This window comes from Amblyomma americanum, chromosome 2 (genome assembly GCF_052857255.1).
Source record: "Amblyomma americanum isolate KBUSLIRL-KWMA chromosome 2, ASM5285725v1, whole genome shotgun sequence".
Lineage (NCBI taxonomy): Eukaryota > Metazoa > Arthropoda > Arachnida > Ixodida > Ixodidae > Amblyomma > Amblyomma americanum.
In genome coordinates, this window is record NC_135498.1 from 146992275 (window position 1) to 147013493 (window position 21219).

General features: G+C 47.9%; 1 protein-coding gene across 1 annotated transcript in view; it reads left to right on the top strand.

Annotated features, from left to right (window-relative positions):
• LOC144120132 (neprilysin-1-like) overlaps window positions 1-21007 on the top strand; it is a 120759-nt gene extending 99752 nt beyond the window's left edge. The window contains exons 30-34 of the mRNA XM_077652571.1: window positions 4008-4138; window positions 11614-11679; window positions 13366-13473; window positions 14904-14980; window positions 20616-21007. Coding sequence (XP_077508697.1) covers window positions 4008-4138; window positions 11614-11679; window positions 13366-13473; window positions 14904-14980; window positions 20616-20715 — 482 coding nt within the window. The 3' untranslated portion in view covers window positions 20716-21007. The remainder of the gene's footprint in view (window positions 1-4007; window positions 4139-11613; window positions 11680-13365; window positions 13474-14903; window positions 14981-20615) is intronic.
• Window positions 21008-21219: the final 212 nt, after the last annotated feature.

The window sequence follows — 21219 nt, forward strand, 5'->3', positions numbered from 1 at the left end:
TCGTGAACGGAAGCACTCTTTAGCACTTTGTCCCAATGTTCCTTGTTCTTGCTGTAGGCGTCACTCGATGCACAACCACACAGCATATGGTTCAAGTCTACACGTTCACTGCACTGTTCACACACATGTCCGTCGTAGTCTTGGTCGATGTGCTTCATGAACCAGGGGTTATGGTATGAATTCGTTTGGAGCAAGCGTAACGTGACCGACTGGCTGCGGGTTAATTTCTTAACCGGGAGGGGACACTCTCGTCTGCCTAAATAAAAGCGCTTAGTGAGCTCGTTGTACGTGAATAACTGATCCCTATACTCGATATGTGGGGTAGCGGAGGAAACCGGAGGGATGCAGTCGATGAGTCCTCGCGCCGCCTCGTGTGCGATCTCGTTGAGATTCCGCAGACCACCCCCGTAAGCTACCCATGTGCGCGGGGAACCATACGATGGAGTGATCGGTGATGTTACTTCCGCCTAAGATTCGTAGCGTCGTCTTGTCTATTCCGCCCTTGGCGAAAGCTCGTGTGGCTGCTCTAGAGTTGCTGTAGACAGTTGTGAAGCTCGAGTCTTTGAGAGCTAGTGCTATCGCTGCTTGTTCAGCTACCTCTGGCTTCTTGGTGTAAAGCGCGAGTGAGTTGCGCGTTCGCCCGTGCCCGTCGATTACTGCTACCGAGTAGGCATGCTTTCCCGGTATGGAGGCTGCATCCACGAAAGCTGTCTCGTCGGGAAACCTTGCTGCGTCCGCAGCGAGGGCTTTGGCGCGGGCAAGTCTTCGTCCTTGATTGTGGACCGGGTGTACGTTTCTAGGGAAGGGGAGCACTTTAATTGCTTCTCGCATGACTTCAGGTAGCTGCAGGACGTTGTCCCTTTCTGTTATGGTGTTCAGGCCGAGCTTGACGAGAATCTCTCGGCCCGCTTTGGTGCTTGATAGGCGTGAGATCTGTGCCGTGTGCTGAGCCTCGATGATTTCGTCAAGGGTATTGTGGACTCCTAGCTGTAAGAGTAGATCAGTGGAGGCATTATCGGGGAGCCCCAACGCTGTCTTGAAAGCTCGGCGTATGTGTACATCGAGCCTTTTCCGATGTTCTTTTTTCCAGTTAAGCATTGCAGCCACGTATGTGATGTGACAGAGTACAAAATCGTGGACCATTCTAATGGCGTTGTCCTCGCTCAGTTCCCTGTGTCTATTCATGATGCGCCGAAACATTCGGATCGCGTTCGCAATCTTGATCGTGATGCTGTCCAGCATCGCCCAGTTGGAGTCGTTACTTTGGATGATTACTCCTAGAATTCGTATTTTGTCAACCATAGTATGCGATTTCCGTCCATGTCGTGGAACTCTATGCACGGAGTGTGGCTTTTACGCCAGTCGTTGGACGGGCGCCTTGGTCTTGGGGCGTGGTAGATGAGCAGCTCGGATTTTCTAGAAGAGTAGCGAAGTCCCATTGGTGAAACACTGTAAAAGTTTTTGGCGGTGCTTGACTTTTATTTGCATACATACATGCAGTTGTCCTCAGACCTGTCTAGAGCGCTCGAACGGCGCACTGAGGAGTGCACTTGCGTCATTTACGAGTGGCGTACGGCTCGAAACAAGTTCTTATAGCGCGTGCTTATTGTCGTAGACCGCGTTTAACTATGTCTTTAAAAGTTATACTGGGCCAGGTGCGAGTGCCATAAATTCAGAAGAGCGCGCCGGTGTATCGCTCCAGACAGGTGGATGGACGACTGGAAACCTCGCTCGCTCGCTCGCTCGCTCACTCACTCACTCACTCACTCACTCACTCACTCACTCACTCACTCACTCACTCACTCACTCACTCACTCACTCACTCACTCACACACACACTCTCTCACTCACTCACTCACTCTCACACACACACGCACACACACACACGTCTATAGTAGCAGCCATGTAATTTCAAACTTTTCGAGGGGAAGACGCGTTTTTCTCACCTTCCAGAGATTGAGAACGTTGATGATAAATAACTAGCTATTCAGCGTGGCCCAGAAGAAACCTTCTGGGCTGTAAAATTTTAACAAATGTTGTACGCGTAGTAACATACATACATACATACATACATACATACATACATACATACATACATACATACATACATACATACATACATACATACATACATACATACATACATACATACATACATACATACATACATACATACATACATACATGCACAAATAAATACATATATACATGCATGCATGCATTCCTACATACATACATACATACATACATACATACATACATACATACATACATACATACATGCATACATACATACATACATACATACATACATACATACATACATACATACATACATACATACATACATACATACATACATACATACATACATACATACATACATACATACATACATACATACATACATACATACATACATATATACGTGAAGCCGCCGCGGTGGCGCAGTATGATATTGCTGAGCGTCTGACCTGATAGATGGGTTTTGATCCCGGCCATGGGGGTCGCATTTGAATGGCGGCGAAATGCTAGAGGCTCTTGTACTTTGCGATGCCAGTGCTGATTAAAAAACCCTAGGTGGCCGAAATCATCCGGAACCCTCCACTACTGTGTCCCTCATAGCCTGAGCGGCTTTGAGACATTAAATTCCATAAACCAAACCAACCATATATACATGAAAACATAATAAGGCAACCGACAGAGTCCTCAAAAATTGATTTAGTCATATAGCAGCTCGTGGCCAGTACTACACCAAGGTGGCCAAGTACTGTTGTGGTGAGGAGGGGCATTGGTATTTCTTGTCACCGGGATCAGGCCGCGCCGCAGGCCTTTAGTCAGTTTTATCGGCACTCGAATTTTTTTATAGTGCGATAGCACTACTAAGCGCGTTTTCCGATTTCGAGCATACGTACGTACGTACATAAGTACAATAAGCGACAAATAAAACTCAACAAATCAACTCAAACGGGAGGACAAAGAAACAAAAATATTAGCTGCTGCATAGGAAATACAAACGTGGCCTATGGACACTCCCAAAGAGTGGTCGTTAGGCCTTCGATACGAAAATCGGCTACTCTAGTCTTCTACCTTCGTTTTAAGAAATCCTCCATATTTGTAAGCCACTTCTAAATTCTTTTGTTGGCGCCTAATTTCACGCGATAGTACTTACGTCCCTGAAGCCTGCTTAATGGAAGGCGGCCCACCTTGCCATCGGTTAGGGGGCAACCTGCCAGGTTTGTACACCTGTCAGGCCTTCACCTGACTGAAGACCTTCATGGTAAAGGCTTTTAGAGTGAAGGACTTCATGGTAAATGCCTTCCGTGTAAAGGCGGCCTTAAGGTAGTAGGCGTTCAAGCCAAATGTGTTTATGGTAAAGGCCTTTAGGCCAAATTCCTCTAGCTCGTAAGGACCATAAGTGCACACAGTAACTAGTACTACCGCACGATATACCGTGGTTATCCATGCTATACCGTTTGTTATTTTTTTGTCTGGTGGGGAATTGAGCGGCATTCGAGCCGCGGTCCTGCGGTGCGCGAGACTGATGCCTTATCTCTACGCGATCCCTGCGTCTCTCATTACAGAACGAATTCTAGTTTATGAGATTACCATGGTAAACTAAAGGAAAGCAGTAGCCTTGGGCGGGATGTGTACTGCGGAGAGCAGATGGCTGTTGCAAGTGATTTCAAAAGAATGAAATTGCGGCTGGCTGTTGCATATGATTAGGTGAAGAGATCAGGTTAGCAAATGGGCTGGGGAAGGATGGACGTGGCTTGAGAAGGGTCAACGGCAGATGCGTTTGTCCTGTACTGGACAGTCTGGCTAATGATGATGACAGCTATCAGGGCCAAGCAAAAACCAACAATAAACTGCCAGCACATTTAGTTATAACCCTAAGAAACATTGTGCACTTGATATCCGACAACCCGGTTGATAAGTTGCTGATGAGATACGAAGGTAGTGCCGCGCACTGGAGGAAATCACAACCCATGCCCTGTTGTGCGCAGGCGCTTTCTACAACTACAAGGGCAACCTGGACGACTGGTGGACACCGAAGATGCGGCGTGGCTACGCTGCAGGCGCCATGTGCTTCCGAAACCAGGCCGACTGGTTCGTCAACCCCCTCACCGGAGAAGTGGTGAGCGCCGGAACTTCACACGCGGCACCTCTGTGACGCTTCCGTGTGACTCTTAAACAGTAGCGAAGATTAGGCAAAGATAAAGACCAGTCGGCCGCAGCCCGATTCACTCACTGCCCCAGTGTCGACTGTGATTTTCATGAGCTTGTTTCGTTTCATGTCCACATTTCGGTTTCCGTTTTGGTCTTTGTTATGCGACAAAGTCTACTAGCTGTAATGATGCAAATTTCCACTAATATTCACGCCTTATTGCCTTTGTTTTCTCTTTTGTGTGACACAGTGTTTACCGCGATGTCACTCGAGTCTACTTATTGAAACGGCCTATCGTAACCATATGTATCTTTCGTGTTCCGCTGTTTCATAGCTTTTATAACAGCTCGTTTTGTGTGAGGGCAGCCTTTTGGTAATTAGGAAGTGCCAATCAATCAATGTAGATGAACTTCAATTCGTTCTTAGTGTGCCATAAAGTTTGGCAAATATTTTAGGTGGCCGACCACGTTAGCAGTTTGGTTCATGTATTTTGTTCGAACAGACAACATACAACACTGTAGGGTGGTTTTTGTGGGCTTGTTGGTAGTACATAGCTTTGAAACACTGTAGCGCAACCAAAGACGAGGACAATAAAAGAAGAAAAAAAGAAGGAACCCCACCAGCGCTCGTGGTGTTTCCCTTCTGTTCTTTTAATTTTCTTCTTTTTTTTGTCCTCGTCTTCGGTTGCGCTATAGTGTTCTGAAGCTCAGAAATACTTGCGGTTGCTACAGGAGGCGTAAACACTCAATTCAAGTCTTTTTGTGCATGTGGTTGTTTATCCAAAAAAGCCGGCGTACAAGGAGTAATTTTTACTGCCGGACGATCATTATGAGGCGATTGTCCCGAATGTAAACGCTCTCGTCATCATCGTCGTGGCATGCCATAACGGAGAACTTCTCTTGTCATGTGCTTGGTAGTATGATAACGTTTTCCTGCTTCACAGGGGCCAAAATTACACAATTTCTGGGAACTGTGTGCAGCGGCCATAATGGCACGTCCGGGTAGAGCACTTACTGTGGGCAACGGGAAGTCAGGTGACCCAAGTGAATCTCTTAGTGGGTGCACTCATCGGTTGGTATTAATGTGAAGTACAGAGTGTGTTGTTTCTTCGTGGCTGCGGGAGAAGCCTAAAAGAGAGAACGCTCTGTTATGCTCAAGTTGCAAGTCTTTATGCGGTACTCGCATGAGTATATGAAGGAACGTTTGCCAGCATTTGCGCTTCCAACTTGGCTCCCTTCCGCCGCTTTCTTCGTCGTAACGCGCATGCCTCTTATCGACACTCCATTTGATCGTGTCGCTGTCGATATTGTCGGTCTGCGGGCGCCCACATCGATGAAAGGGAATCGATATATTCTCACTCTCGTCGATTTTGCCATGCGGTATCCCGACGCTGTGGCTCTGCCAAAGATAGATTCAGCGACCGTGGCAGAGGATTTGGTGGAGATGGTTTCACGAATAGGTTCTCTGAGAGAAATCCTTTGTGATCAGGGCTCCTCTTTCACTTCCAATATGATGAGAGAGCTCAATGATCTCTTGGCAGTGAAATATCTCAGTACGACCCCTTACCATCCAATGTGCAATGGAATGGTGGAGAAATTTAAGGGCACACTCAAGCAGATGCTGCGGAATTTCAGTCAGGAGCAGCCCAAAACTTAGGATGATTATATCCCTCAGTTTCTGTTCGCATACAGAGAGGTACCGCAGGCGAGTCTGGGGTTTTCTCCGTTTGAGCTGATATTTGGACGACATGTGCGAGGACCGCTCGCAGTCCTCAGAGAGCTTTGGACAAGGAAAGAGCTGGGAGAAGACATGAAGACGACCTATGGTTACGTTCTGGATCTAAGGGAACAGCTCGAGCAAACTGTGAGAGCGGCACATCAAAATTTGGTGCGTGAACAACATTCTCACAAGAAATACTATGACAGGAACAGCAAGAAGCGGCATTTAAGGGTTGGAGATCGTGCCCTCATTATTTTGTCGAGTAGCCACAATAAACTCTTGATGCAGTGGAAAGGTCCATTTGTGGGTGTTGGCAAAAAGAACGATGTGGATTATTGGATCGACTTGGGCCACACTAATAAGCTCTTCAACATCAATATGATTAAACGGTACGAAGAGCATGCGTCCCGAGACCGTGCAATCGTCTTCTTTGGTCGTAATCGAACAAGATGACAGGATCAAATACGTAGTCGCCGATTGCATGAGTCGTTTGTAAATTACTGGAGGGTTATGCCCAATGTACAGAGCTACTGTCCGGTGTGTTTGCAATGGTGACCTGTGCAAGCGCATGGGGTATTGTTTGGTGGTTGTTTTTCTTCTTTCGTTCTCCGGTTATGTGTTTTTCAGTGCGTACATCTCCACCTTTTTGGTACAGATGTGTTTAATGTTTGTGTATGATGTTTTGCATAGTTTTAGTTTCCCTTTTGCCAGATTTATAATTCTTGACCCCATGTTCCCTCTGCGCGCGTCTCCATGTGCCTCCATGTGTCGCTGTGTACAGTGCCTTCTGTGACTACGGCGGCGTCTAACTTGTCCGTTTATCACGTGAACATAAGTGTTCGTGCATCAACGGCGTTTGTCTACTTCTTACATGGACTTAAGTGTTGTGTGCACCAAAGGCAGCTTTTTCTATGTGAAAAACCTTTTCGAAGGGGGGGGGGGGGGTGGCATATGTGAGGTGCACAAAAGTTCCTCGGAGTATTTGTGAAGGGGATGCGTCGAAGGTGGTGCGTCGGACAACGGAGCGCTGCGCATGCCAGCCTATCGTTGCGCGTGTGCGCGTGCGAAGGGTGTGTGCGAGGCGATGTCGACAAAGAGCGTGGCGAGAGCTGACGTGTCAGAAAACCGAGCTGTGAAGGAAGACAGCGCAGCGGAAATCAGGTCCTTCGAGCGTGGAGGTGGCAGCCGCCGGACATTGTGTCCGTGCTGCCGTGGACCTCCCTTGGATCAGCGACGCAAGCCTCCTGCGTTCTATTCAAGCGTGGAGGTGGCACCCGTCGGAGGCTGGGTTCGTACTGCCGTGACCTCTCTTGGATCACCGACGCAAACCTACTGCGTTCCTTGCAAGCGTGGAGGGGGAGCCGATGAACTGAGGGTCCGTGCTGCCGTAACACATTCTTGGAAAGCCTGCTTGAAGCCTCCGGCGTTTCGTGCCACCGTAGACGGGACCTGGACACGCTTGTTCTTTCTGCTGATGTCAAGTTCTTCGGGCTGCTGACGGCAGTCTCCCTGTGCTCCTCTCCGCTCCTACCACCATTTGGGTTCCCTCCGCCGCTTTCTTCGACATAACACCAGCGACCCGTCGCACTAAAACCACCCGCGTCCACCCTGTCTGCAAGACATCCCCACTTCACCTGGGACGCTCAGTACCTGGTGAACACTTTCCTTTATTCTGTAGTGTTTTGGCGTGTTGAGCGCTTGTTTTTCTTGGTGTTTTGCTTTCTTTATGGCTCTTTTCCTTTAACTTATAAGTATGGCTTCGTTTTGTTTTTTTTGATCTCTTTGTTTCTTGTTCGAACCTGCACGCGATAGCGTTCCCCTTCGGAAAGTCAGTGACGCGTTACCAATTCGCGACAATCTCCAAGCACGTGCCCCTTAATTTCAGATCGACACGTATTCGCGGCCTCTCATCTCCCGGTCACGTTCAGCCTCCGAGAAGCGTTTGGTGTCCTTTTAAACGCACACTAAACGGGAACACCAAGTCAAACTGCACTAAAAAGCTACTGTAACCTCATAACAAATATGCACATTTCTCAAAAACAGAGCTCCGGCAAGCCAGAAACACCCGCTGCGGTGGTTCAGTGCTTGGAAGGCTGAGCTGCTGAACCGGAGTTATTGGGTTCGAATCCGGCCACGGCGTCCGCGTTTCTACGTAGGCGAAACGCAAAATGCGCCTATGTTCTGTGCAATGTTAGTACACGATAAAGGTCCCCAGGTGGTCGAAACTGTTGCGGAGCTCTCCACTACGGCACCTCTTTCTTCTCACACTCCCTTCTTTACGGCGCGGTTCAGTTGCACGCCGAGGCGTGCGACCGTTACTTCGCCATTTACGTTCCTCAAAATCCATTTTTTTACAAGCAAGAACAAAACAGCTTAAAACTGAAGCACACGTGGCGACACCTCTCGCAGGTTCTGGCAGGTGCGCCTGCTGACGTTTTCTTAGCCGGGCGTAATTTGGTTTGGTTTGGTTTCGTTTACCGTCCCAAAGTGACTCAGGCTATGACAGACACCGTAGTGAAGAGCTCCGGAAATTTATACCACCTGGTGGTCTTTAATGTGCACTGACATCGCACAGTACACGGGCCTCTAGAATGGCGCCTCATTCAAAATTCGACTACAGCGGCCGGGAACCAACCGGAGTCTACAGGGAGAGCAGTAAGGCGAGCCTACAAAGACGGTGAAGAATCGTTTAGTTAAATGAGCGCAAGCTAGCCGACGAAGAGATATACGAGACAAACACGAGCGGTGAGTGTTTCGCTTGCATTCTGTGCGCTTTGCTTCGGGTGAGGAGAAGGAGGAGGAGGTAAACTTTATTAAAGAAGAGGTCTTAGGCGCGGGTTGGGGTGACGTTCCCCTCCCCACGGTGTGCTCCTCTTCTAGTTGGTGGCGGTGAAAAACTTTATAAAGTAGAGCAAGCCTTAATTGTTACATCCTAGTGATGGGATTGCTCTTAGATGCGTGTCGTGGCCGGAAGGTGATGCTTCTCAGCGACTTCCAAAGCCCAGTCCACTAGCTGCCGTTGGGCAGCCGGGTCAGAACTGGACACCGCAGCCTCACATCGCTCGAGGTCTGTGAGTTGCCAATCGGCTGGTGCAAGGAGCTCAGAGCAAGAATAAAGAATGTGTGCAAAATCCGCTTTCGGAGTGCCGCAGAGGGTGCATACTGGCCGGACGCCAGGTGGCCGACCGACGATGTCGTTCGGCGACCTCTCGGCCCGCTCTGACTCGGAGTTGAACCTCCGGGTTCGAGCTGAGCAGTGCGGCCTCCCACTTCGATTGGGTAGAGCTGCAGACTTGTCTTGATCACATGAGTATAGGATGAGTGGTGTGTCTGCCTTATGGTGCCGACAGAGAGAACAGACGGGGCTGAACTGCTCTGGGAACCATATGGAGTACATGTATGGATTAAAGAAAGTGTCTGTTAGGAGCTGCCGCCAATTGACTTCTGTTTTACTTAGAAATCTATGTGGTTCTGGGAAGATATGTCTTTCTTTCTAGAAGTGGGTAGTAATTTATTTGTAGGTCGTCACTCGCTCCTCGGCCGACCTGAGCTCGAGGTAGCGCACCTCCCGGTTAACTACGAATCCTAGGACAACTTGGTGCGCCGCCTCGTTTCCAGGATGGCTCGAATGAGTGGGGACCCAAATCAATGTGATCTGGCGGGTATTGGAGATGTTTTGTAATATTTAGATGGCTGCGCAGGGGGCCCTACCTTTGACGAAATTTTGAATTGCGGTTTTAAAGTCGCTGACGATGTATTTGGCAGTGGTGGAAGTAATGGCTAAAGCTATGGCAGCTTCTTCGGCCTCCTTCGGAAATTTTGTTTTATCGATTGTCGCCCATGCGAGGGGAGAACCTCGATGATCGGCAACTGCCAACGAAAAGGCGTCTCTGTTCGTATGTTCTGCCATGTCCACTTGCGCCGTGTCTTTCAAAATTTAAAATATATCGTAAAGTTATTGTGCCCTAGCCTTTCTTCTGTGAGTATCGTAGTGTGGATACATGTTTTGGGCAGAGGATGGACTATTAAGTGTTCGTGCTCGTGTCTTGGGATTGACAAGGTGTGTTTACAGAATCCTTCATATTGTATTCCTGCCTTCTTTAAGATGATACGTCCCGTTTCAGTGCCTGAGAATCTTTCGTATTGTGGGGTGAGGCGTGGTTCCATCATTTCCGCTAAGGTACGTGTTATCAGTTCCTAACTGTAGTAGTTTTTCATTTGGGGTGTGACGAGGGAGGTTGAGCGCAATTTTGTAGGATTGTCGAATTAGAGAATCCAGGTCGTCTCCTTCATGGGGTCAACACCTGGTTGCATGAGGTCCGTGTATTGGATTAGCCCTCTTTGCTGGATAAAATCCAGTACTGTCTTTCCTTTCCTGGATATTCTTTCGTGTCCCCATTGCACGTGTTGAGCGTTGAAGCCGCCCACAATTATGGTTTGGTTTTGGCCTGTGATTTGTAGCGCTTTGAGTATAGCGGGTTTCAGTGGTTCAGCCTGTGCCCTGGGGCGGCTGTATGCGTTCAGTATGAACAAAGAACAGGAGTTTCTTTTGCTAGGTAAGATTTCGATTAATATACAATCGAGCTATACGTTTTCAATTTCGTGGTTAACCACGGTAAGGTTTCTATGTACCGTCGTAGTGGTTAAAGGCTGTTCTGCGATGTGACATGGCAGAACTGCTTGCGGTGTACGGACTGCCCGCGGCAAATTCTAAAACGCCCGCTCGCAACGGCATTCATGCTGCGGCGCCTCTGATTAGCCGAACATTTCCGGGTAACACGTTCAACATTTCTAAGCAAAAATTTTAATATCGGAAGCTGTAAGGTACTGTTATGAAAATATCGAAGATAATGGTTCATTCTTCTGATGTGTAGCAGAAGCGTTTTTTTTTAATTTGTCCATCGCTCGCATGGGGCAGTTAAGACTGCCATAGAAAACGAACGAGGGACGCTTTTGATGATAGCAAAAACGTTAATAGCAAAAATTAAAGCCTTTCGAAAATAGATCTGAAGATATATTGATTGCTTTAGTGAAATCGTAAAATATATGGAAAAATTATGTTCATAAACTCTTTCCCGTTCAAAATCGCTTTTATTAAGCATTGTGGGGTATGCAACGCACGCACATCTAGTAATCAGACAATCAAAGCAACCTGGCTAGCAGCGAAGGCATCTTTCCGCTCAAAAAACCAAAATAAAAACAGTAGTAGCGCTCCCGAGAAATTACCTGTCTCTAGCGTAGCGTGCTGCTTAGCTTGCTGTTTCAAGACCACGCGTCCCATCCAATGGAGATAAAGGTAGCAGGATGAACGAAGCTCATTGGCAGTGCAGAGGATGGTCATGTGAACACACGTGAGCGCACGAAGACGACCCGCAGGCGATGAACGTAACGCGAAGCGAGCGCCGGCGGTGGTGACGTCATCGCGGACTGAACGACGCGTGGATCGTCAGAGCACGTGCATATGATAGCTCTCGCTGCAAAAGACGCAGTGCAACATAAACGAAACGCTATGGCTAGTATGTAAAACCGTTTGTAGGCAGGTAGCGTGGATATTTTTTACTGACTTAACCTTGTGGCCAGGTTTTAGCTCGTGAGTAGTGGGCTGTGCTCACTTTTTCTGTCGAGAAGAGCTGACCACACGTAAGGGCGACAGTTGCTTGGAAGGGTTCTGCAAGTTTTAAGAAACTGAGCGTGTTCTCCGCCAAAAGTGTAATTTTGCTTTACAGATGAACACCACCCTGAGCGAGGATATGATTGTCGCTGACAGCGCAGCCGTCAAGGAAGCATTCAAGGTGAGTCGCAGTTTTCGCGGCAGAGCTATGGCTGCCAGCCTTGATTTCTGATTGCTGCAGCAAGTGCAGGTTTCTTAGTGCGATCAAAACCCGCGAGCGAGAGAGAGACACAAAATGTTATTTCGCGACCTAGGGAGAACATTAGTTTCAGGATGTCTATCTGAAAGGTGCTTTGAGGCGTTTCGCGGCGTCTGGTACGATCGCGTTTTCCGTCCGATGACAAAAGTAGCACGAGGTGCGAGACACGGGATGGTCACGTGGTCGCTAGCGAGCTTATGCCCTGGCTGTGCGTGGAACAATGTCGACGCTGACCACTACGTTAAACCGGGGGAACTACGCTAACACAGCTTGCGCTCCAAAGCATTTCGTCAATTGGTGGTGATGCCACCATAGCCACAAATGGTTGCTTCTGTCATGTAGGACACTGGGCACGAGTGCAGCAAGTTTATCTGTACTTCTTTATTTGCTTCTAGTGGTGAACGAAGGGAATTTTATAGTTTTCTTAAGGGACTCCGAAATATTGGTCCAAGCGCCCACAAAAGCATTTACGCAAGCACACATACCGTAGATGCAGCGTAGCATAACATTATGAAAGAAGAAAAGCAGAGGCTCAGCGAGAAGCCTGAGCGGTCGCCTCAGAAGTACGCAGGACAAAACAGGCATCACAAAACAGACGGGGAACTCTGAACATAACTTATAGCCTGTGAATAAGTTGTTTGATATTATGGATCGAAATAAAACAACGCAGAGCCTAACAAGCCTAATTTTCTGTTATTTCGTAATTTGAAGAAAATGTATGTGGAATATGGGTGGACAGATATTTAGAGGGGGGACATCTTAGCACATCAAATGCTTTGCGCTACTTCACAGTATGATCAAGCAGTGAAATCAGGAAGCGATAAGATGCATTAACTGGAGGGCGACTTGTGCGTCTCTGCTGCTTGCGGCATGGCCAACGGCGCTGCTCAAATACGTGTAACGCAGGGAAAACGACAGACGGGTAAAAAGGCAAACAATTTGGGTGTCTGTTATTTTCTCAAGTGACAGTTTACCGCCTGTATTTGGGTGTCTGTTATTTTCTCAAGTGACAGTTTACCGCCTGTTCTTAAGTAGAAAAAACTTTAATCGGCTAAGAGGAGGTATAACTATCGTTAATATAATTGAATGTACATTCATAATGAAGGTAAGTAATGAAATTTATGGCAAGGAAGTCGTACGGCTACAGCATGTTTATTTCGGTCATGGTTGTGCCTTCGTTTATGGTACAATGAGAAGAAATTGTGCAGCTTTTATCTTCAAAATAAAATTTTATTGAAAAAAGTTCAGTGCCTGTCCTGACATGCGTATGTCCCTTCCAGTCATGCTTTAAGCGGCATTTACGCCTAAGCATCAAGCAAGTAGGACAGGAAAACCAGTTGCTGTGAACGTAGACGGTGCCCTACTGCTATGAGAACTGTCTCGCACACTTATTAAATGATTAATGCCTGAAACTGATTTAATCACTGAAGGCTTACGTTGATGTAGGTGTCTAAAATGTGGGCATGAAAAATTGTAAGGACGCCTTTCACACCACTCTGGCCTGATAGCATCTTAAGGCCAGTGGCAACACTGGAGCAGGGCGGTATTCGAGCAAGAAAATACCGTGTGTCCCTCGAACTGAATCCAAGCACAATCGTATATGCGCAGGCGTACCGGGTGTTCATGACCAGGTACGAAGAGCTGTACAAGCTCATCGTGATCACGGGCATGGAGACGTACACCCAGGACCAGATATTCTTCGTGTCCTACGCCATGGTGAGTGGCTCTGTTTGGTACAAAAAATGCGTGTCGCCTAACTTCACTCGCAGGTTGTCCTGGTAGAAATGCTGATAAATGTTTTGACGACCATACGCACCCTGCTAAAGTGAAGTTTTTTAAATTTAATTAGATGCTCCAAGCTTTGAAAAATGACTGAAAGCTTAAAGGAATACAGAAAAATGTTTGAATGTTAGCAAATGGTACGATTTGGCTCATGAACGTAAGGCGATGCCCTCTACCAAGCTGAGTTGCAGGGGTTGAGTGGAACATAACGTAATAGGATTTTGAATTTTTTTCAAGGAGGCGCTCGGCATTTCCACCATGATGAGTGACGTCTTGGTGACAAGCCCCCGTTTTTGTGACGTCATCGTACTGCGTGACTGGTCACAGGAACAATCAGAACTTGCCGGTGAGGCCGACGTAATTAATATTGTGGTAGACTAGATTGGCCGGTCGACGGTGGCGTCAAGGTGCACTTCAGCTCTGGTGCCGACTCAGAACTAAACTGCCGGCATAAAGTCCTTTGTAATAAATTAATCACGGTGCGCACTAGTCTCATGACCTTATTTACATAACTACTAAGCCTGTAGGCCTCTTTCAAAGCAAAAAAAAATGACACCCAGGAACTTTATGTCGGTACCGCTTTAAATGCTCAGACTATCTGGCAACATAATTCTCTGGTCAAGTACATCGCATTCGTAAAAAATCTTGAAGCGTCTACTTCGTTTCGAAATAGTGGTTCGAGTACTCGTTATCTGATTCGACCTTGCCTCGAGTCACTTGGCTGAGTTTTCGCTGCAGCACCTGCAGAACCAGCAGCTGCTGGTTCACGTTGACTACTCGCAGGGTATGGCCGTGAGCGGCATGTATTTATTATTATTGGAGGAAGGCTCGAGAACAAGCGTCCTGAGGTACTTGCATGAGTATCTTCTCATCCTGCCCAAATTTTCGGGGTTATCGAAACATAGCTACGCGACAGCATGTATGACTATTGCTGTCCTGATTTATTCAGAGGGTTGCTTTGCTTGCAAACTTTTCCAAAGCGCATGCACTTTGGAGCGGCAGTAGTTTAAAAAATGACAGTTTAACCATGCGATATGAACGCGCAAAGTCAATTTCTAATAATTGCACAACCTCTTAGGTGAAACACCAGGTATGCATGGGCATGCTTGACTGAAGAGCTAGAGGTGTGGCGCTCTGGCGCAGCCGCAGAGGCTTACCAACGACAAAAGCACTAGAAATGTGCCCTTAACAGAGCTGTTGTGCTGATATTTCGCTCACTTGCCCTGAGTAGCATTCTTCCGGCGGTCTGGATCGTGCTCGCGTCTTTACTCAAAGAATACCTTTGGCAGTTGTTTCCCAGTAATGATTCCTGAAGGTTTTGGACGGAGTATTGTAACACCTTCTCTCTTCGTCGTACATTGCAGACGATGTGCGAAAAGAGTCGGCGGCACGCCGTTTACTACTACTTGTACCCGTCTTCTGCTATCCCAAACCACCACAGGTAAGGGCTCAGAAGTTCTCAGCGTCGCACAGGATGAGCGTTATCTGCGATTTCTGAACAGTAGTGAAGTTTTCAGTGTTCACAAAGCATTTTGACGCCATCAGCTAACAGAATACAAGATACTTCAGTGGTGGAAGCTATATAGTAAATGTCACCCAGTGGAGTTATAATGAACGCAATTTTGAGCGCAGACATCAGAGCGGTGCCCGAGGTGGCCGCAGTTTTCACAGGCGAATCTGGTGCATCGATGAAGGTAGCAGCGGCGTTATGTCCAAGCGTATCAGGCGTACAAGGGGGCGCGAAGTACCTTAAATAGAGTATGACCTGGTAAGACTGTGTTAATTCATGGTACTCACTCGCCGAGCACTTAGAATGGTGTGAGCAGAAGAATAAACGTCGTTGATGAGATCGTCATCCGTGGCGGTACGGGTGATTCCTTGCACTGCCGCTCCACAGGAATAGTCTGGATTGGTAGTATAGCCGTTGACCGCACAAGATTAGACTCCGAGATGTAGTGAACAGACGCGAACTTAGATAGTGGCTCACTTAGTTGTTTGACGTCGATAAAGATTGTGTATGAAACATCCGTGAGTCTTACATACAGGGTTTCTGTTAGATGAGTTGCATGTAGGGCTTGTTGGATGGAAGCCGCGACAGCTTCAACGCCTCGATCCCGCGTCCGAAGGTCGATCTGGCCCTTGGGGTGGAGGATAACTTGGTATTGGTAAGCTTTAATATCCAGTGTACTGGGGGTCCGTATCCAGGTCTTGTGTTTAGTAGGTGAGGTATAGCTCAGCACGGGTTGAAGTTGAAGTTCAAGTTGAAAGTTTATTAATTAATCCAAACAAAGTTACAGGCGTATACAGCGAGAGGTACTGTGCCGATGGAGGGTATTTGCGTCGACTGAAGCTACTGGGAACAGTCTTCCAGTACATAGGCCTGGGGAGTCGGCGGGCGGTTAGGATTGGTAAAGAAGTCTGAGAGGCGGATGAAATGCATGGAGTGATCTACGGGAATGGAAGCGAAGTCGCCGTGGCTCTGATTGTAGCCACGCACGGCAGAAATGTCGAAGAGGAGCGAGGCTTAGGCAGGTGCGCAACCGTTGGGGGAGGGGGGGTCTCGGCGCAGATTTTGGAGTCAGGCGGAGCGCAGCTGACCCCGCACGGACGCAGGGCGCGCAGCCCTAACAATGGCCAAGACGGCACAGTGCAAGGCCGGGATTAATGCTCTCCGTAAGGGACACAGATGGGGTACTCACGCCAAAATAGCGGGTGTCATTCGAGGCCAGAAGGTATTAGAAATCGATATGTGGTATTTCCAGAGGATGCTTTCAACGGTAGCAGAGGCTCGAAGAAGACGGAGATCAAGTGAAGCAGCGGTGCGCTCTCAGGGATGCGCTGTTTTTGTAGCGAACGCTACACCAGGCTAGTAGTAGTAAGCTGTTTATTAAAATGATAATAAAAATTATGGAAAAGATTTTTGCTAGCCCCGGCATCTGCCATTGATACCGAAACACCTGAGCTTGGGCAGCGGAATTAAAGGATAGCAGGCAGAATGGAGAAATGAAATGAAAGAGGTGAGGAGACAGGAAGAGAGGATAGGGGCCGGGAGAGGTAATATACACAAAACCTATTTACACAATAATAAATATGTACAGGTTGCGCACGTGATTAGTTCATGATGAAGCACACTAGGCTAGTATTAAAGAATCTCTGTGCCTGTGCAAGGCCACAGCTGCGCATGCGACGTTCCACAGGTGTTCCACCGCTGCGCCGCGCCGCGCCTTTCTTCAAAAACCAATTTTCAGTTTTCGATTTCATCTTTCTCGCTTTCTGCTTTCCTTCCTTCCTTTATCCCCTCTCTTACAGGGCGGTTGGGGTGTCTACCAAGATGTGACAGTTATTGCACCATTTCCTTTCCTCAAAAACCGAACAATCCGGCGTTCATTGAGTTCATTGGCGTTGGAAACGCTGGAGAGGCAGATCATTTTCACGAAAGGAAAGGCGCCAAACTCGCTCCTTGGGTCAGTGGACACCTCAGTATCACTTTTATGTACATGGCGTTGATGTGCAACTGCCAAAACCAGCTTTCATTGCGTCCCGCACACTGGATAAGCAGTGCGCTCACCCTTCCACCCTAACAGGTGGCAGCTGATGTTGCGTGGCCAGCGCTAATTTATGGAGCCCACATCTCTCTCTCACCAACGCCAGGTATACCTCAAAGCACGAATGAAGCGTCCAATGACCGCCCCGCCGCGGTGGCTCAGTGGTTAGGGCGCTTGACTACTGATCAGGAGTTCCCGGGTTCGAACACGACCGCGGCGGCTGCGTTTTTATTGAGGAAAAACGCTAAGGCGCCCGTGTGCTGTACGATGTCAGTGCACGTTAAAGATCCCCAGGTGGTCGAAATTATTCCGGAGCCCTCCACTACAGCACCTCTCTCTTCCTTTCTTCTTTCAATCCCTCCTTTACCCTTCCCTTACGGCGCGGTTCAGGTGTCCAACGATATATGAGACAGATACTGCGCCATTTCCTTTCCCCCCAAAAACCAATTATTATTATTATTGTCCACTGACCCAGGAAGCCAGTTGTGAGCCCTTCCTTTCCTCAAAATCATCGGAGCCTAGAACGTTGTCAACGCCAACGCCAATGAACACAATGAACGCCGACAGCTTTCGCTTTTTTTCCTCGATCTCGCCGAAGCCTGCGCGCTCTTGACGCGACTGGTCCGTGAGAACCGCAGACCGCTCGAGCTAACCTTCGATCGCGAATATTGGCTACGGTAACAAGAAAACTGCAATGGAACAGCCGCGCCCGTGGTGCCGCAGTTGCGCGCTAAAGGCGGAGAAAAAAGCCGTCATTAGCGCGCATTCTCTGGGGCGACTGGCCTAAGTCAAAAGCGCAGACAAAGCAAAAAGAGGTGCCCGCTATCATCAGGCGCCACAGACACAGCGGGGTGCAGTCCGTGGCGCAGGCGTCCCACCCAGCCAGAAGTTTGAACAATGGCGTTTAGCTTGCGGGCGGTGGTACTTGTAAAGGCATTACATGCTTGTGATTTAAACAAAGCAGCATCCTTTTACAGCCCCCAGTTACACAAAAACCAAAGTCCTCCCGTATTTCTTTGGCGCAAAGGCGAGCTTTCTTCGAAGACTGAGACTCATTCTCATCCGCTGAACTCTCGTAGAGCGCACTGATTTAAACATCATCGAACTCTCGAAACTCCGTATCTTGTTATACATCTCCAAGGGCCTAGCAGGGTAAACCTCGGTATCCAGATTTTAAGGGGACAGTCTTATTTTTTCTCTGCCGATTATTCTGGATAAAGGGATTTCTCATTGTGATGATGATGATGGCTTTTTATGGTGCAAGGGCCTAAGCGGCCAAACAGCGCCGTGGCACAATGTAGTTCCCTTCTACTCAAGGGGCGGTCAAGTGCCCATTTCCTAAGTATTTCACCCTAAATAAGCCGAGCACCAGACCAGGGGAAAGCTTGCACCCATTGTATCACCGGTGGGTACACAGCTGATTAAAAGGAATTAATCAAATTAAAACATCCAAGCGAAAGTTATTCCGCTTAACAAAAATTTAAAACAAAACATCAGAGAAAAAACATTTGGGCCGCTCGTTTCACTACCTCTCGCCGAGATTGAGTGCTATCAATCAGAACTGCGCCTTGCATACACGAAAGTGGAGCTTACAGGCAAGTGTTGCCTTGCCAGGGAAGCCTACAGGTGCGCGCGTTTTGGCGTCGTCGTCCAGCGCAGCGTCGCAGACAGGGGAGGTACGCCTAGCACTAAAAAGGGATGATTCATAACAGCGCGACAGACGGGACAGAGAAGAGAGGACACAACACAGAGCGCTGCGTGTTGTGTCCTCTCTTCTCTGTCCCGTCTGTCGCGCTGTTATGGATCATCGTAAGCACCAATTCGCCCAACACATTATATTGACAAAAAGGGAGCTCCCATATGTTTCCTTGTAAAACCTTCGGCATGAGAGGCTTCGAGATCTGCGACCGGCTTTTTGCTAATTTTATACCCCGAAAGGTAGCTTTGGTGATAGAATTTGATAGCAGCACTTTGACAAATTGAATGCCCACAAACTATGGCAAATTGATGGCCCTAGTGATGTAAATAGAACATAGAAGATAAAATCCCCTCGCGACCTCCTCTGCTAGGTGTTTACGTCGCGACTATGAGGTGAGTATGTTGGATGGGGAGGATGCACCCGGCAACAATTTACTGCAACGTGCTTCGCCATTAAAGGCGTTTGCGCGTAGTTCCCCTTCAGTTTCTTGACATCACGCTTGTCGTACGAAAGACTTGCAAAGCTACGAGGCGTTTTCAAAAAGTAAGAATACATCACACCCCACCCAGGCAGATACGAAGCTAGTCGAGAGGTGGAACACTGTCATGTACTTTGAACCTTAAGCTTCCATGCCCCCCCCCCCCCCCTTGGTTCGCAGTGCTCCACAAGCGCATGGCCAAATAGCGCCCTTTACTAATATCTGTGTTGATCCAGACTCCCGAAATATGAGGGGTGCAATCCGCGAAGACCTTTCTCCACGCACGCAAGAGGCGAACCACCGGCGGCCACTCACAGGATGACCTGTGCTATTTATGGTGATGTTAAGAATCGAACATTGTGTTGACGTGGTGCCATGAAATCTCAGAAGGCAAAGCCGATGTTCATGATGGAAAACCGAGCTGGAGCCAGTATTTTGTGACTGGCGACCTTTGCAAAATTGAAGATGGAACTCCTTTGCAAAGGCGCATGGCGGTGAGGCTTATTTCATGAACTTGAACTCCATGCCTCCGGGTTCTTGAGATAGATCGGCGAAACAAAAAAAACCTCCACCAAAGAATAAGGCAGCACAAAAATGACATCCGGCTAATGAATTCAGAATCCTACCCTTTCGCTGAACACTGCGAGCGCGCCGACCACCGGATCGCTTTCGAGGAGGTGAGCGTTTTGGCCGTGGAACCAAACCTGTTCAAGAGGCGACATGTGGAGTCATGGCACATCCGGCTCACAAAGGCGGCGATGAATAGGACTCCAGGAACGCTCTCCTCCGAGTACGTTAGTGGACTGCGCCACCTGCTAACAAACGGAGAGCGAAGGCAGCGACCCGCTGCTGCTGCTGGCACACTGCAGTCAACCCCGGGACCGAGTTGGTCCCGAAACGTTAGTTAAACTTAAAAATATTGGTTGGCGTCAGTTTTCTTTCAACTATCTCTTAGTTATTTGCCCTCCTTACTTCATCCGATGGAAACTATGGCTGGAAAAACATTTGCCGATAGCGAGTTCACAAGAAGAGGCATGACGTAGTTTTACTAGGCAGACTGGATGCTTAAATGATCGCGGCATCCAAATCTGATTCCAAAGCTGAACAATATTTTGTAAAATTGAGACAAATGTATGAAAAATTGGGAATTCAAGATGATTACTTCTGAGTTAAAGTTTTGTGGATTAAAGATTTACCACAGCCGTGCAGACATTTGCATCCTTACTTTAAGGACACTCATCGTAGTTTGTGTTGCCGACAGAAAATGAGCTCCTAGCTGCAGTGTTTTCATCCCGTAATGCTACTCGTGCTAGATTCATGCAAAGCTCCTTTCAATGTAGCCTTTCTTTTCCAGGACGAATATGGCCCTGATGAATTTCGACCGCTTTGCCATTGCGTTCAACTGCCCGGCGGGATCTCCGATGAATCCGGACACGAAGTGCGACGTGTACTGATCAGCGCGGCACAGACGCCGTTAGAAGTCACCTCTTTTAACGCGCCTTTTAATACTCAAGGAGTATTTAATTTAGACAATGCTGTGAACAAGGTTCATTTGCTATTTGTTTGGATCGCTGATGCTTGTAGTACTTTTTTTTACGATGCCCTGAATTGTACTAATAGAAACACTCATTGCGAGTTGAGAAATAATGGATCATCAACTTATGTATTGTGTATTTTTCAGTGCGATTATATTTTGAAGTATAACCCTGGTTCCCTATATTTAAGGGAAAATTCTTTGTAGCAGAATCGGCACTGCTGTCTACCTTCCTTCTAGGCAGCTACAATTCTGAGAGCTAGTGCCTTACTGACTGGCGTCTTCATGGCACACTCTTAGGTAAAATATTTATAAAAGTACCCATCGAGGCAAGTGCGCTTCCTCGGCGTCCAGCACTGCAATGTTAGCGCAGCAATATAAACGGAAATGATTGCGAAGAGCAGATTGCACGTTCGTTAATGAT